This window comes from Sparus aurata, chromosome 11, assembly GCF_900880675.1.
Source record: "Sparus aurata chromosome 11, fSpaAur1.1, whole genome shotgun sequence".
Classification (NCBI taxonomy): Eukaryota; Metazoa; Chordata; class Actinopteri; order Spariformes; family Sparidae; genus Sparus; species Sparus aurata.
This window is the reverse complement of record NC_044197.1, coordinates 25,354,183-25,368,480: the sequence shown is the minus strand read 5'-3', so window position 1 is coordinate 25,368,480 and position 14,298 is coordinate 25,354,183. Positions and strand designations below refer to the sequence as shown.

The window sequence follows — 14,298 nt, the reverse complement described above, 5'->3', positions numbered from 1 at the left end:
GGTATCCAGAACATCCAACCACAGAACAAAGGACTCACATGCAGCACGTCATCAGTGCAGCCCTCTCAGCCAAGGGTCAACATATAGGGTGATCAATACATTGAATTACAATTGCAAACAGCAACACAAGAATATATCTGTAATAACTGATGGTATGCAAGATAACAATCAGTATAGCTACAGATGTGGCAGTATAGACGATAAAAATCTTGACATTGGAATGCAAAAAGCTAGAAGGAAGGTAAAACATCTCATTATTTCAAACTACTGCTGAGGTTGTTCAGTGACATGTTTATATTTGTGAGGTGGAAATTCCTTTGCAGATTTTAACGTGTGCACAAACAGGGCAGCTTCATAGAGAAAGGCCCCAGCAGACCATGTTAGAATGAAACCCCTAACCCTCTTGCTGTTAAGCCAGAGTGCTAACCACCGTATTGGCATGACGGATACTGAATATCATTACCAGCTTTATGCTGATCAAGCAAATTCCTGGCACATTCACTCAGTCAGTGGCCAATTATTTCTTTTCCATAGGATCCTTTCTTTTTGCTCCGTTTCTGGGCTGAGGTGATATCTACAACCGCAAATTACTAGAGAAAGCTCATTAAGATGACTGTGGTATTTTAAGGTGTACTGTTTAGCAGCCCGAGTGCTAAAAGATTTCCATCTAGAACCAAAGCAAACCTTAGGCCAAGTGTATAGATTTTTTATAATAATGTCATAATCTTTTCCTTTGCCATACATGGTGACTGATCAGCTGACTAATGAATATATGAATCTGATATCAAAAAGAATTAATTGTATGCTTTGATTAGACAAAAAAATACAATGAGTGCATGACATAGCAATTATTTGGTCTGGAAGGCCTTTTTCACACCATACAACAGGTGTAGCTTATTTTAGAGGTGGAGAACCACACAGCAAGGAGTGCCAATAGTGAAAATAATTATATTCAAATTAACAACACCAAGTCATTTCACTGATTAGTTCTCCTCCCTCTCTAGCTGAAGGTGGACATATTTCACAAACACTGCAAGTCTTTGTGAAACAACTTACTTAGAAATTCCCATGAAGACTGTTTTTTACGCCAGGACTCAGTGTACAGGAATGATCCTTTAAAAGTTGCAAGCTAATCAGTAAGCTATATTTTCCCTGTTTCATGTCTGGTGGCACTGAAAAATATCACACAAGGCATGACAAACTTGAAAAAAAAAATGACAAGGCTGGGCGATAAAACCGAGATGATGAGTACACACTGTCCAAACTCTCCAACATCATTCATGCCCAGAAGCTCAACCATGGCACAGATGACAGGCTCACTCCCCTCCCCACGCAAAACGAGAAGAAGGACGGAGGGAGAGAGAGTAAGAGAGTCTGATGCTGGGCTGATTCAGCAGGATGCTAAATCAAACCCTAGAGCATTAATTACAACCAGCATTATCAATCAGAGCAAAGTGTGTGCAGGGTTATAAAGTTTAAGATTGATCAGACTGACGATCCATCAAAAACCTGTGATGGCCATTGTTGGCTTTCTGCTGATCAGCTAAAGCTCTGCACCACAGATGGAGAACAAGGCAGGGTGTGGTATGGAGAGGGGATTGGGGTTAAATGGGTTGTAGAGAGAGGGGGGGGTATGTCATTTGCTCACTGCTGTGATTTGTTTGTTCAGGAGAGGGAGGGCTTGAGGGGGATTTGGGAGGAGGTAGGGTACAGAGCTAAAACATAGTAGGGTTTAATGATCAGCTAATCCCCCCCTCCTCTACTGAGAGGGCAGTATATAACACAGGGCAGTGTGCTGTTCTCACATCATTTTAGACAGCAGGGAAGTCTAGGTTATAGGCAGGGCAGAGCAAAGACTGTTGAGAAAAGAACAAAGTAGGGGAAAGCAAGAGCAGTGGAGTGTGTTAGATGATATTCCACAATCTAGGATTGTAAAAGAAAGTCGCGATGAAGCTGTTTTGCCTGTTGCTGCTGCTCGCTAGTTCCACTGCTGCTGTCCCTCTGGAGTCTTCAAGTGGAGAAAAGTACCCCACCCTGCCCTCCCAGGTCTTTGCCACAGCACCAAGCCCAACCGAGGCAAAGTCTCGCTTTGCCATGCTCGATGATGTTCGTCTACTTGCAAATGGCCTCCTTCAGCTGGGCCAGAGTTTACGAGAATTTGTCCACAAGACCAAAGCCCAAATCAACGACATCTTCCAAAAGTTGAACATTTTCGACCGTTCCTTTTACCAGCTTTCAGTGGTCACATCTGAGATCAAGGAGGAAGAGGAAGAGCTGAAGAAGACCACCAATTTCTTGAAGGCCAATAATGAGGAGATAAAGAACTTGTCATTGGAAATCAACTCTAAGATCAACAACATCCTGCAGGAGCGCACACAACTGCAGAGCAAGGTGGGGAGCCTCGAGGATAGGCTGAAGGGACTGTCGCAGAGCATGGTTCCTGTTGACCAGCTTAGTGAAATTACAGCGCTCAAGGTAAGCAGCTGATATGCGCTGAAGCAATTCCTTAGAGGTCCTTTGAGTTAGTAACATCAACCTATATGGCACTTAAATCATTGCTGGACAATAAACAGAAAGAACAATGTTGCCCAGAGTAGCAGAATGTGGTAACATATATCTATTGCTGGAGTACTGTAATGATTGTTGATTTAAAATGTTTTTCTATCACATATTTCTGTTTCTTCAAGTCAACAGCTGCCATTTAGAGTGTCAAATACAGCACATGCTTAGGTAAAATAGAAAAATAATGATTTTACTATGGCATTTTCAGGAGGTGATTGAAAATCAAGAGAAAACAATAACCAATCTGCTGAAAGCTGTAGGGGAGCAGCATGATCAGCTTGACAACCAAAAATTGAAGATTAAAAACCTGGAGGAAAAGGTAGACAACTGTTCAACAAGGTTTCACTATGTTTTTTTTTTTCTTTAAAGCCCAAACAATTGTCATCATTAAGAGTCCAGTTTGTTTATTTAAACTATCTATGCAATTTCTGCTTTCTATGGAAATGGAATATGTAAATGGAGAAGGAAACTCTTTTTTGGCTGACAACATAATTTACTATTATGGATTAATTTGCACTCTTTTGCAGATAAGCTATGACAGCTTTCAAGACACCGTCGATAAGCCAATGGATTCAGACAGTGAAGTTCTTGACATGTTTGAATATCTGACAGTCAACTCAAGTGGCCCGAACACAAAGGGTAAAATTAGTAATCAGTAACTATAATCAGTTATTCAAGTGTCAAAGAATTAAATGTCCTGAACTAAAAGGGATTGCCAAGATTTGGGGAAATCCGGATGCATTCATTTTGCTTTTCTTTATTGTGTTTCAGACCTCCCTGTGGACTGCAGTGAGCTGTTTGACAAAGGAGAGGCAAACAGTGGAATCTATGCTATCAAGCCAAACCAATCTGAGCCATTCAATGTTTACTGCGAAATGGGTTCAGGTGGGTGAGACTAAAGAAATCCCAGTTCTAATTCAGAGTGTCAAAAATGTTTCTGTATTCAAAAGGCACCGACATGGGTCCCTAGAGAAGGATCAGAAACCAAAATGTTATCAAGCAAGACAGTCAAAGAACCAGGTTTCCCAAAAACACTGGAAATGGGGTGGACATCCCATTCACATTATCTATGACAAGGAAGCTTCCTGATCCTTGTGTGAACTTTTGTATGATTTGAACAACGGAAACTTGATATGATATGCTTTTCTAATCAATTACATAGATGGGGGATCAACTGTCATCCAACGCAGGGTCGATGGCTCAGTGGATTTTGACCAGAAATGGAACAAGTATGAGACAGGTTTTGGAGATCTGGAAAGTGAGTACTTTTCTTCTAGTACTACTAGCGGTTGTGATAATTGTCCTTCAGGGATCTGAGTCTCATTTACTGGAAAACTTAAGTAATTCATTATTATCTATAGTTATTTTCATCACAAAATAATAAAATAATAAAACACCTGATGTTAGAACTGGACTAATAGACCATTTACAGTGAATACCACTTCAATTCCACACTTTTTTGGTGAGAGGGGAAATGTTCCTGCACATACTTCCTGAAGACCTCGTCATAGGAAATAGTAATTGCTAAATATCAGCCAGGAACTGACAATGTGACTTAATGTATTGTCTGTTAACACCAGTTTTGGCAGCTCTCCTTGCAGACGTCACTGACATAGACAGCTGCTCATAGAGGTGCAGCAATGTCTTACTCTAAAATAGTGGCTCCAGCAGGCACACATTTTAGTTGAAATGTTCTTGTGCAATTACCTACCTAATGAATACATCAGTGTCATTCAGCAATCACCCACAGGCCAAAGGAGACAAGTGCATAGTCATTTATGCCTGTTCTGATAAAAAAAAAGAAGAAAAATGTGGTCTCGCCTATTGCAAACAGAGCAGAATGGGATACATTTCTGGCTGAAGTTGTGGTGGATAAATTATCATAGCAGAAAAATCAGTGTCCAAGATTTCCAATTTGAAGGGATTGTAGTCTATAACCTTTTGTAATTCCCTGTTAATGAAAAGATCTAATGTTTTTTTCCTATAAGAAATGTCCTAACAAGACAAAAACTGACTGTTGTGTTATGCAGAGGACTTCTGGTTGGGTTTGAAGAAGATCCACAGCGTGACACAGCAGGGAGTTTACATCCTGCGTATTGATTTAGAGGACTGGAAGGAGGAGAAGCACTGGGCAGAGTATCACTTTTCACTGGAGGGTCCCTCCAAGGACTACACCCTTCATGTCAGCCATTTCTCTGGTAACCTTCCTGATGCCATGACCAACAGCACCGGCATGAGATTCTCCGCAATAGACAGACATAATGACAACCAACGAAACCCCAACTGCGCTCGCAATTACACAGGTAAACAGTTTGAAAAACATTTAGATATGCATTTTGTTAAAAACAACCTGTAAAAACCAAGGCTTGTTAATACAACTTATATCTCTTATCCTGACTATTTCACAGGTGGTTGGTGGTTTAATGCCTGTGGAGAGACTAACCCTAATGGAAGGTATTTGTGGTTGAGGGCAAAAGGACGCTCAACGAGAAGGAGGGGCATTCACTGGAAGCCTGGAACAGGGCTCTCATATTACCTTAAAATGACCAAGATCACTGTACGACCAGCCCATCTGACTGACAGCTTCAACTGAACCCCAAAAGTCATACCTTCTCTTACAAAACTATACTGACTTCTAATGCTTAGCCAAAAAAGTGGAAGGAGAAGGTCAAGTAATACCGACAGTTAAAATGTCTAATACAGCAAATTCTTCATCCATCTGCAACATTAAGCTGAACGCTTCCAAATAACTTTTTTAGGCTGGTGCTTACCAACAGACCAAAAGTGTCACATGGCAGAATATGCTGAGCAGTAGCAATGATGCAATCATGCCATGTAGGTCATTAACCTACTGAGTCTGATCCAGCAGGGACAGTAGAATTGCCATTATGCAACATCTGCAATCACTTGCAAAATAGACATATTGATCCATGTCAGTAACCTTATTCAGTGCTTGCTTCATAATGTCACAGTGCTGCAGTAGAAAGACAGAAAACTATATGAAGAAAAAAACAAAGCAACTTGATAACTGCAATTGTTTGGTTTTCTTTCCAGTAAACTTAAATGTATTTTCTATGTTAGCTATTTAAACTTCATAAAATATATTTTATCTTTGTGATGTTAAAACTGTTGCATGTTTCTAGGAGGTTATTACATAATGCATGCAAATTATATAAGTCAGGGTTTCAATAGAAACACTGATTCTCCAACATCTCAGAAAGTGTCCATATTGATGATGAAGGTTTTCTTTTCTAATGAATGTCGTGCAATTTTTGTCCTGATATTTTACCCTTGCTTCAGTCTTAGATTCCTAGAATAGAATCTACAAAGCTGGGTCAATGTCAGCAGTAAAATACAGTACAAAATATTGAAGATTCAACGCTTTGGTAGCGTACTGTTGAGGTTTTTGCCTTTGTTTGTTCTATGATTTTTTTTTACTCTGTAAAGTATTTAAACTATGTTCATACAATTATCTGATTTATGCTGGTATTGTTAGAAAAACAAAATTTCCTTGTACTTCTTGTGTTATTGAGTCATATTGACTCATTGTACATTATCAGACCACAACTAACTGCACTGTAAATGAGCCTCAAACGAACACGTCAAGTAGCTATGTGCTCCAATAAATCATATTTATGAAAACAAAATAAAAATTATAACCAAATGACTATCGAACATGACTACATTTTTGACAGTGTGTTGATCCATACCTTTGTACAGAACCAAATAAAGCTTCGAGAAAAAAAACAAAAACAAAGCCACACACACACCTATTCTACCTATATACATATCATCATAACTTTATGTTGTTTTCTGTTGTTATCTGTACTGTATGTCCATTGTCTGTATTCGTTGATCCTCGTGGTGTGATGTACTTGTCCCCCATGTCCCCTTGTCTTTCACATAATTTCACCAATTAAAAAAAAAAAAATAAATAAAAAGCATCCATTTGACAAATCTCTCCAGAAAAACATTACTACACTAAAACTGAGCTTTTAACATTCAAATTGTGTTTTCTGTACCTGTATGTGGTGTTTGGCACATAGACGTCCCTGGCAGGGAACTCCAGGATCTCCCTGGTGGGGCGTACCCGGCTGTCTGGGTAAGGTTTAACCTGCATGAGGTCAGGGGTCAAGCAATAGTGGGGGTTCTCTGGAGCTGGAGAAATATCCAACTTCAACTGGGCTGTGGTGATGGTAACATGCGGAAAGGGAGGGAGAGAGTTTACAGGGAGGTAGAGAAAGAGAAGAAGAGATAAACACATTTCTTCAAATATCCAAGTAATTCAAGGGAATAATGGTTAAAAACAAAGATGAGTATCAGATTAACAACTACCAAGAAATCAAAGGCATGCTCAATGTTTGTACCTGTGATGGGTCTGAGTCTCCTCAGGACTGAAGAAGGTCTTCTCATATCTGCTAGGAACTTGTACAAGTCTTCATCACTCAGTCTGTCCCCCTCCTTAAAACACACACATGTTCAGCATAAAACAATGTAATTAAAAAAGGCAAACAGAAAGCAGAACACTATATGGTAACCTAAAGCATATATTACGGTTTGTCGTTATATGCCCAGAAGTGCATAAAATAAATTTATTTCAGTTTTGTTTGTGTGTAGTATATGTGACCTGTTTGAAAAAGTTGGTGATGGTGAGTGTTGCAGGTCTAAAGCCTGTCAAACTGCATGATTCATCTCCACTGGTAGTCCTCTCCAGGGAACGCCTTCCCATGATGCTCGAGTTCCTCCGCTCTGACCATGAGCCTTTTCTCTCTACATACAGCCAAAACAACATTTTAACATCTTCAATTCTGTTTATTGATAGCTTTTTCTTTTGAAGAATGATACGAGACTCAAACTTAATCCCATGGTTCTTTCCCATGTGAATGTATTTCTCTGATATGCCCATCAACAAAAGGTAGCCACCACAGTCAGCATCAAAGATACCTTGTGAGGTCAAAGGTTAGACAAACACCAAAGGTCTAACTCAAAATATCACCAGGGTCAATATTGCTGGATACTTTGGGTTTTTTCCTCTTTGTTTACAGTTGCATTTCTTACTTTTCTTATTTGCTGTTGGAAAATTGTTTTTAGATAAAGACTTAAAAGTGTGGTAATGTATTGACATGTCCATGAGCCTAAAGCGTGACTGGAAGGTTTCAGTTACAGTCTCTGTCCCGTGATAACTATATGTGACATTGAGCTAGTCAATGGGTAAAAGTGTCAAAACATTAACCAAGGTTTTCTTTGCCTCTACATTGGGACTGCAAGAAACTTGATACTGGCAAACATCTAAAGGGTTTTGTTAAAAGAGAATGTCAGACCTGAGAGGCTCATCTCCATCTCGGTATCTCTCTCAAGGCTGCCCGCACTGTTCACAATGTTCATCAGGTGGATGGCGGTCCAGGCAAAGGGCATGCGGTAGCGGCCAAGGCGTTGGCAGAACTGCTCTGACTGGCCACGAAGCTTCTCCAGCTTCTCTTTATTCTATAATAAAAAATACATTTACTTAAGTTAGATAAGTAATTAAAAAAATAGCATATACAATAAATTAAAGTTTACTTATTAGATCTTTTACTGAAATGGGATTATACTAGGGCTGTAATCAACCAAAGAAATCCTTGGTCAACCGAAGTGGTGAAATTTCGACAAAAAATTGACTAAGGGGGGGGGGGGGGGGGTGTCTATTTGCTTTAGATTAAATCGTTTTTTACCCAATTATTTTGCACTGAAATTAATCAATTAAAATGAATGAATTAATAAACACACTCGAGTCTGTCTGCTCTGACAGCATTTTGCATCATGTGTATCTGCGCAATATCATAGCCCATGATTTCCTAAAATATACTATGTCAACTAGTGATATCAGCACAAGAACTGTTGAGGAATATTTAGACAATTGTTTTTGTCATGTTATAATAATTGACAGACACCATCACTTCGCTCTGTGCGTGTCCTCGGATGCTGCCGTTGCAGGCGGGTGCGCCTGCGGTTATAAAACGATTATTAGACTAAAACATTGAAATATGCCAATTCTAATATGTTCATATACTTAAAACGGACGGAGCAACCTAACACAGACAAGTCAGCTTACCGTTTTTAGGTGATATGCCATGTTTGTAGTCGAGCTGTGATATACAAACTGTTGTTTGCAAACTTTGCATTCGATTTTTTTTCCATTTTCCATTTTTATAAAACGCTGCCACACTGCTCATGTCTTTGACATGATAGAATAGTAATGACTGTAAATGAAACACTTAAAATTAAATAAATATTTAACAAACCTAGGCCTTCTAGTACGTTCTTCAATCTGTTTGTCTGTAGTGGGTTGGGCTAATCCAAAATAGTGAAAACAAGGGGGGTGTTCTAAAGTCACACTGTTACCTGTGAAACCGGGGTGCTCCGAAAACACCCCCATTAGCACTTGGTACTTTCCTCCTGATGAAGTCAAATATGCCATATGTAGGACACACAGGATTGGGATGGAGAGGACCCGCTGCGTGTTTATGCACTGCCATAGCAGCATGTAATTAACACGCCAAAAATCGACAGTCAATCAAAATTTTGGTCGAACCAGAATGTATCGACCAATAAATCGACAAGTCGACTAGGAGATTACAGCCCTAGATTATACATTGCAACATTTACGTGATAAAATAGGTAGCACTGAAAAAGGACTGCAGATTTAAAACAAATAATATGGCATACTGGATAAAAGAGAAAAATACTTAAGTAAATATATAATGTATCTGTATTATAAAAACACACCAAAGACAAGCCTCAGTATCTTTTATGTGCCATTCAACAACTAATACCCTCTGATCATACCTTGGCAGCATCTGACTCTTTGAAGACCATGTAGGGCTCAGCACACTCTCCAATATCACCTTGCTGTAGTACCTTTTCCAGCTGGCGACAAAATTTACACTTTTAGTTACCAACCTCACACACAACAATAACAGTGATCATACAGAAAGACTGACTGTCAAAAACAATGACAATTATATTTAAATACAGAACTGGTCTGCACACTTCTGCAAATAACATTTAAAATCATGGAGGTTGTGTTACACAGCTACTCTTGACATCAAATGTGCTTTTTGGGTAAAGAGGAAGAAGAGGAGGAAGAAGAGGAAGAAGAAGAAGAATTAGAAGAGGAGAAATAAGAGGAAGAAGACGAAGAGGAGGGAGAAGAAGAAGAAGAAGAAGAAGAAGAAGAAGAAGAAGAAGAAGAAGAAGATGAGGAAGAGGAAGAGTAGGAGAAGAAGAAGAAATAATAATGAAAAAAGGTGTCAAAAGCATCTCCTGATGTCTATACTGCACAGACAGACCAGAACTAAATCATCTGTTACAGTAATAAAACAGACAGGCTACAAGGAGTCTCGTCTTGGACTAACAGAATCTTGTGGGTACGTTCCAACAACACTTGTCTGAAAGTGTTATAAATACAATATGGTCTTTTATTTGCAAAACAAGACTTGACAAGACAGAGGAAAACATATTGTAACCGTCTGACCTTAATGACAAGGAAGACATCCTGGGAGGGGTAAGTGATGGAGAATATAGCAGAGCGTGCCAGTGTGGAGATGGCTGCTGTCTGAATGTGTGGACGTAGCATCCCCTTTGTCTGCTCAGAGTTTAGGTCAAAGAAAAAGTTCTCTGATATCTGAGGGATAGAACAAAACAGTCAGACACGTAATTACATGACATACATGAAGTACCATGGCCACAGCATCCATTAGTATTTAAACATAATTCCTGGCTGAATGACTGTGTTTCTGCAGCCAGATTTCTCTCTCATGGTTGCTGACAAACATGATAACATTTCAGTGAAAAATTACCCACTTGTGAAATAAAAGAGCTACTCTGCAGAGCAATATATTTGAGACATCCACTTATCAAGGCAACTGCTACCCTCTAGTGTTTGTCAGCTAAACGGAAATGGAAAGAGCCAGCAGTGGCTGGTCTTCTTCAGATAGATACATAGTTCCAGTGTATGATTTAACTGCATTCCTACAAGCATAACAGGGCCCCAACATAAAATTTTATAGTCCACTCATCACATTCACTTTGGCCTCCCAACAATTTTAATGGTTTGCAGAAGTGACCCAACAACTCAGGGCTGAGAAGGCACTGTGGAAAGCATAACAGCTTACCTTTTTCTTTTCCTTGACATCGTATAAGGCCAAACTAGCAAATATGGGTTCAATTTCGATCTCAAACCTTCAAGGAGAGAGAAAAAGAAGTGGGTCAGCAGAAAGGCGCAGTTAAATAAAAGAGCTAAAAGGTTTTTTTTCTGGAAAAGGCTGTCCACCACTTACTTCAAGGACAAGCACTTGACGAGTAGCCTCTGGCCAAAGTGTTCTTTAGGTACTTCAGGCACACAGTGGCGCTCAATGGGCTCCTCCTACACATTCACACAGAAGATCGCATAAAAAAAATCTGTAAAAATGATCAAAACAACTACATTTCTGTATGTCCATGCTGTGATGAAAAACATTCAACTAACTCATTCAAATGTATTCATTACAAACAAAATTGCTGACATCCTTGAACTTGTTTGAAATACAAAGATTAACCAATGAACACAAAGAACAGTTCATTAGCTTATTTGTATCAAGTAACTCGTTTTATGAAGAATTACAGGTTTTACATTGCATATGGAATGATGACAAGCATATAAATATTTCAGCCTGGGTAAAGGGGTACCTCATCAAGGGCTGGGTGCAGAGCAAAAACTTCTCGGTGGCGGTTGGCCTTGCGCTGCTCTTCGTTGTGCCTGTCAATCTCCTCATTGGGGGCACGGTCGAGAAGGTGAGGGAGCAGGGCATCGGGAAGGGAGTTCTTCAAGTCAAAGATGCTGCAGGCCCAGCTGCCGCGTGGGGTGTCATCTATTGACATCGAACGCCGCTTCAAATCATCCTACGGGACAAACGAAACAAAGAAATAAGTGCCACAAGAAGACCAACTCACATGTACAGCAATTGGGTAAACTCTTGAATAAAAATATAAAAAGTTATTCAAATAGATGTATCTGACTTTATCTAAAATTCTCAAGAGAAAAACATCAAGAGAAATCAATGTTTCCTGACTGAATGATTCGGTACCTGGTCATCCTGGTAGCTACTGTTGTCTGGCATCTCATCAGCCTCAAACACTTGTTTGGGCAGGCCTTTCTGACGCTCCTTCTGCTTGTCGAGAGTGTTGGGGTTAAAGCCCGTACCAAGCTTGTGGTATCTGAGGGAGCAAGCAGTCATTTAGGACACTGTCATTACCTTATTTTTATTTGAAAAATGAACGAGTAAACTCAGTTGCTGAAAAACATTTTAAAAATCCACAAAGTGGAGCCTTACTTTCTGTTGACAATGGCCCAGTCTTCTGTGTAGGATCTGACACAGTCTCTGACATGAGCATCAGTGTCCCTGCAGTCAGACAGACTCAATCAATCAAACAAGCTTTGTTTTAATAGCAGGAGTCAGACTTTAAATCAATCAGTTACCCAATACAATGCAGCAAGGAAAGCTAAAGAGTTAAAACTGCTTAATGGTCATGTGGCGTACAATTTGAAGAGAGTCACTTGGCAAGTGACAGAGTATTGCAATCAAGTGAATGACAATAGAGTTGGACAATGGAAATTAAATGTGGAACTAAGTGGTAAATCAAAATGCAAAAATGCTCACCCTATAAATTCTGTATTTAAAAAACAGCACTCTTAAAATAATTTACCACTATTTCCAATTTAGAAAAGCGCTTACAGTTCCAATTATTGATTCGCCTTTTTATAGTATCAGGTAGTTGTCTTAATAGTTTATAACAATAATAATAATAATTTATAATTCACCCATGTACTTAATGTTTACTTCATCTCTATATTCAAGTTACTTTATAAGTCTAATTAGCATATTTATTAATTTAGATAGATAGAATTACTTTAATGATCCCAGACAGGGAAATTATTTAACTGTTATTTAATTTAATAACAGAATATGAATATTGAACATAGGGAATATATCCCCAAAAAACTTTTTTAGCTTCTCTAAGTACTACATAAAAAACCATCACAGGAGATATGGTGCGAGACACATACTTTACTCCACACTTGCTACTACCACCTACAGCATTTCAACCACATGGCAGACTTACCCTTCCTCTGGGACAGCTTGCGCCACTGTGCGACATTCCCTGGGTGTGTAGATGACCTCAATATCATCTGGAGGAAACTCAATCAGATCTCTCAGGGGACCTGACTCAACGATGGGAGGGTGAGTGATGAGGTATTCCTCAAAATCCACCGGCTCAACCGCCTCTGTGAGGGGAACCTGGTGGGTGATGAGGAGGAGCGAGAGATCATAGAGATGGGAAAACTTAATTAGCTGTGAAGACACAGTCAGCTGTTCAGTTCTCCTATCTGCCCATCTTCTTGTTTTTAATTGTACATAAATGTCTTGGTAAAGTCTTAAAGTCACTAGTTTTTAGTGAAGGCTTCAGCGGATTGATTCCCTACACAACCCCTGAGGAAAGCAGCATGCCATGGGTTATTAGTCTATGAATCTGCACCAAGTACAGCACCAACAGTTCAAATATATGAGGTAATTTCTGTTATTTCTGTTGAGACAGCAGTTCCAGTTTATGGATCATCTTTTCATTCCAAACAGGGAAATCAAGTAATTATATAAGTGTGCTACTTCAAGCTTAGACCAATGGTTTCATGGATCTTAGTCTGCTTCTAACGTGATGAACCTTGGGAGAATTTTCATTTCAGCAGGTTCAGTTTAAGTGTGAATGTGTGTGTGTGTGTGTGTGTGTTTTGTTTCTCTCTTTCTCCCTCCCTCTTAAGGAATTTGAACACAAATACCTTTCACAGTTTAATTAAGAGCCAACTGTAGCCTAATTAAAGAGGAGGTGGGGAGTATTTGCTGGTGTTCTGACTCTGGGCTGCTGATGGTCAATTGGCACTTAGCCTTTAATAAACATACTGTGTGGCCTCATACACTTGTTAACCTTACAAACACTGCAGCAGTGACTGGACATGGTGAGCTGACCATTCAAATAACCACAAACTCAAAAGAGAGAGAAATAATGTCTCAGGTTGCAATATTGTGGTACATTTAAACTGATGTCAGCAGGTATTGCTATTGTTAAAAAACTATACTTACATGGTAATACATTGTCTAACATTTAAACTACATTTTAAATAAAAACTCTACAGTTACATATTAAGCTTCAGCAGTAAGAGGTGACAAAAAAGGGTGTTATAAGTTATTCAGAAGTTGGTTGTTGAGTCTCATTCCAAGGTCATGAAATACCAACATTTGGCTTTGGTGGGTCGGGCCTGCCACCAACTGAAACCATCTGTATAATCAACTATCTTCCATTATGCAACAATAAGGATCACAAGACCTAGAAAACAGAGTACAGCAAGTTGTTTTTCAACAACCCGGCATGTGATTTCCTTATACGAAATACATTACAGTGTGCAGAAGGTTTATCAGCACATGTCCAGATGGCTATGCACCAAATTGTTTTCATCCAAATGTGAAAAATGAACAGGATCTCAAATGTTGAGGGCACAGACACTGACACACTAATTTAGTCTGGATGCCTGCTGTTTTTAGGACTACTCACTGTGTTGGTTGTTGTGGTCCCAACATTGAGGTTTTTGAAGAGCTGTGGGGAGCCCCCATACTGGCCGGCTATCTGTTTCCTGACCTCTGCTGCCACAGTCCTGCAGGTGGAGGA

General features: G+C 39.5%; 2 protein-coding genes across 19 annotated transcripts in view; one reads left to right on the top strand and one right to left on the bottom strand.

Moving 5' to 3' along the window:
- The window catches only part of dock7 (dedicator of cytokinesis 7), a 48,710-nt gene that overhangs the window by 30,661 nt on the left and 3,751 nt on the right, over positions 1–14,298 (bottom strand). For all 18 annotated transcript variants that reach the window (XR_003986002.1, XR_003986003.1, XM_030434002.1 and 15 more), the window contains exons 2-14: positions 14,185–14,284; positions 12,703–12,878; positions 11,913–11,981; positions 11,667–11,796; positions 11,269–11,481; positions 10,881–10,966; positions 10,716–10,782; positions 10,076–10,225; positions 9,388–9,468; positions 7,884–8,046; positions 7,190–7,332; positions 6,930–7,023; positions 6,585–6,747 (exon numbers count right to left, since the gene is read on the bottom strand). Coding sequence is in view for 16 of the 18 variants with exons in the window: in XM_030434002.1 (XP_030289862.1) it covers positions 6,585–6,747; positions 6,930–7,023; positions 7,190–7,332; positions 7,884–8,046; positions 9,388–9,468; positions 10,076–10,225; positions 10,716–10,782; positions 10,881–10,966; positions 11,269–11,481; positions 11,667–11,796; positions 11,913–11,981; positions 12,703–12,878; positions 14,185–14,284 (1,635 nt within the window). In the remaining 2 variants the exon portion in view is untranslated. The remainder of the gene's footprint in view (positions 1–6,584; positions 6,748–6,929; positions 7,024–7,189; positions 7,333–7,883; positions 8,047–9,387; positions 9,469–10,075; positions 10,226–10,715; positions 10,783–10,880; positions 10,967–11,268; positions 11,482–11,666; positions 11,797–11,912; positions 11,982–12,702; positions 12,879–14,184; positions 14,285–14,298) is intronic.
- On the top strand, positions 1,766–6,229 carry angptl3 (angiopoietin-like 3). The gene is made up of 7 exons (XM_030434022.1): positions 1,766–2,475; positions 2,771–2,881; positions 3,090–3,201; positions 3,334–3,447; positions 3,725–3,820; positions 4,593–4,865; positions 4,971–6,229. Exons 1-7 carry the CDS (start codon positions 1,948–1,950, stop codon positions 5,153–5,155), a joined length of 1,419 nt encoding a protein of 472 aa, XP_030289882.1. The 5' UTR covers positions 1,766–1,947; the 3' UTR covers positions 5,156–6,229.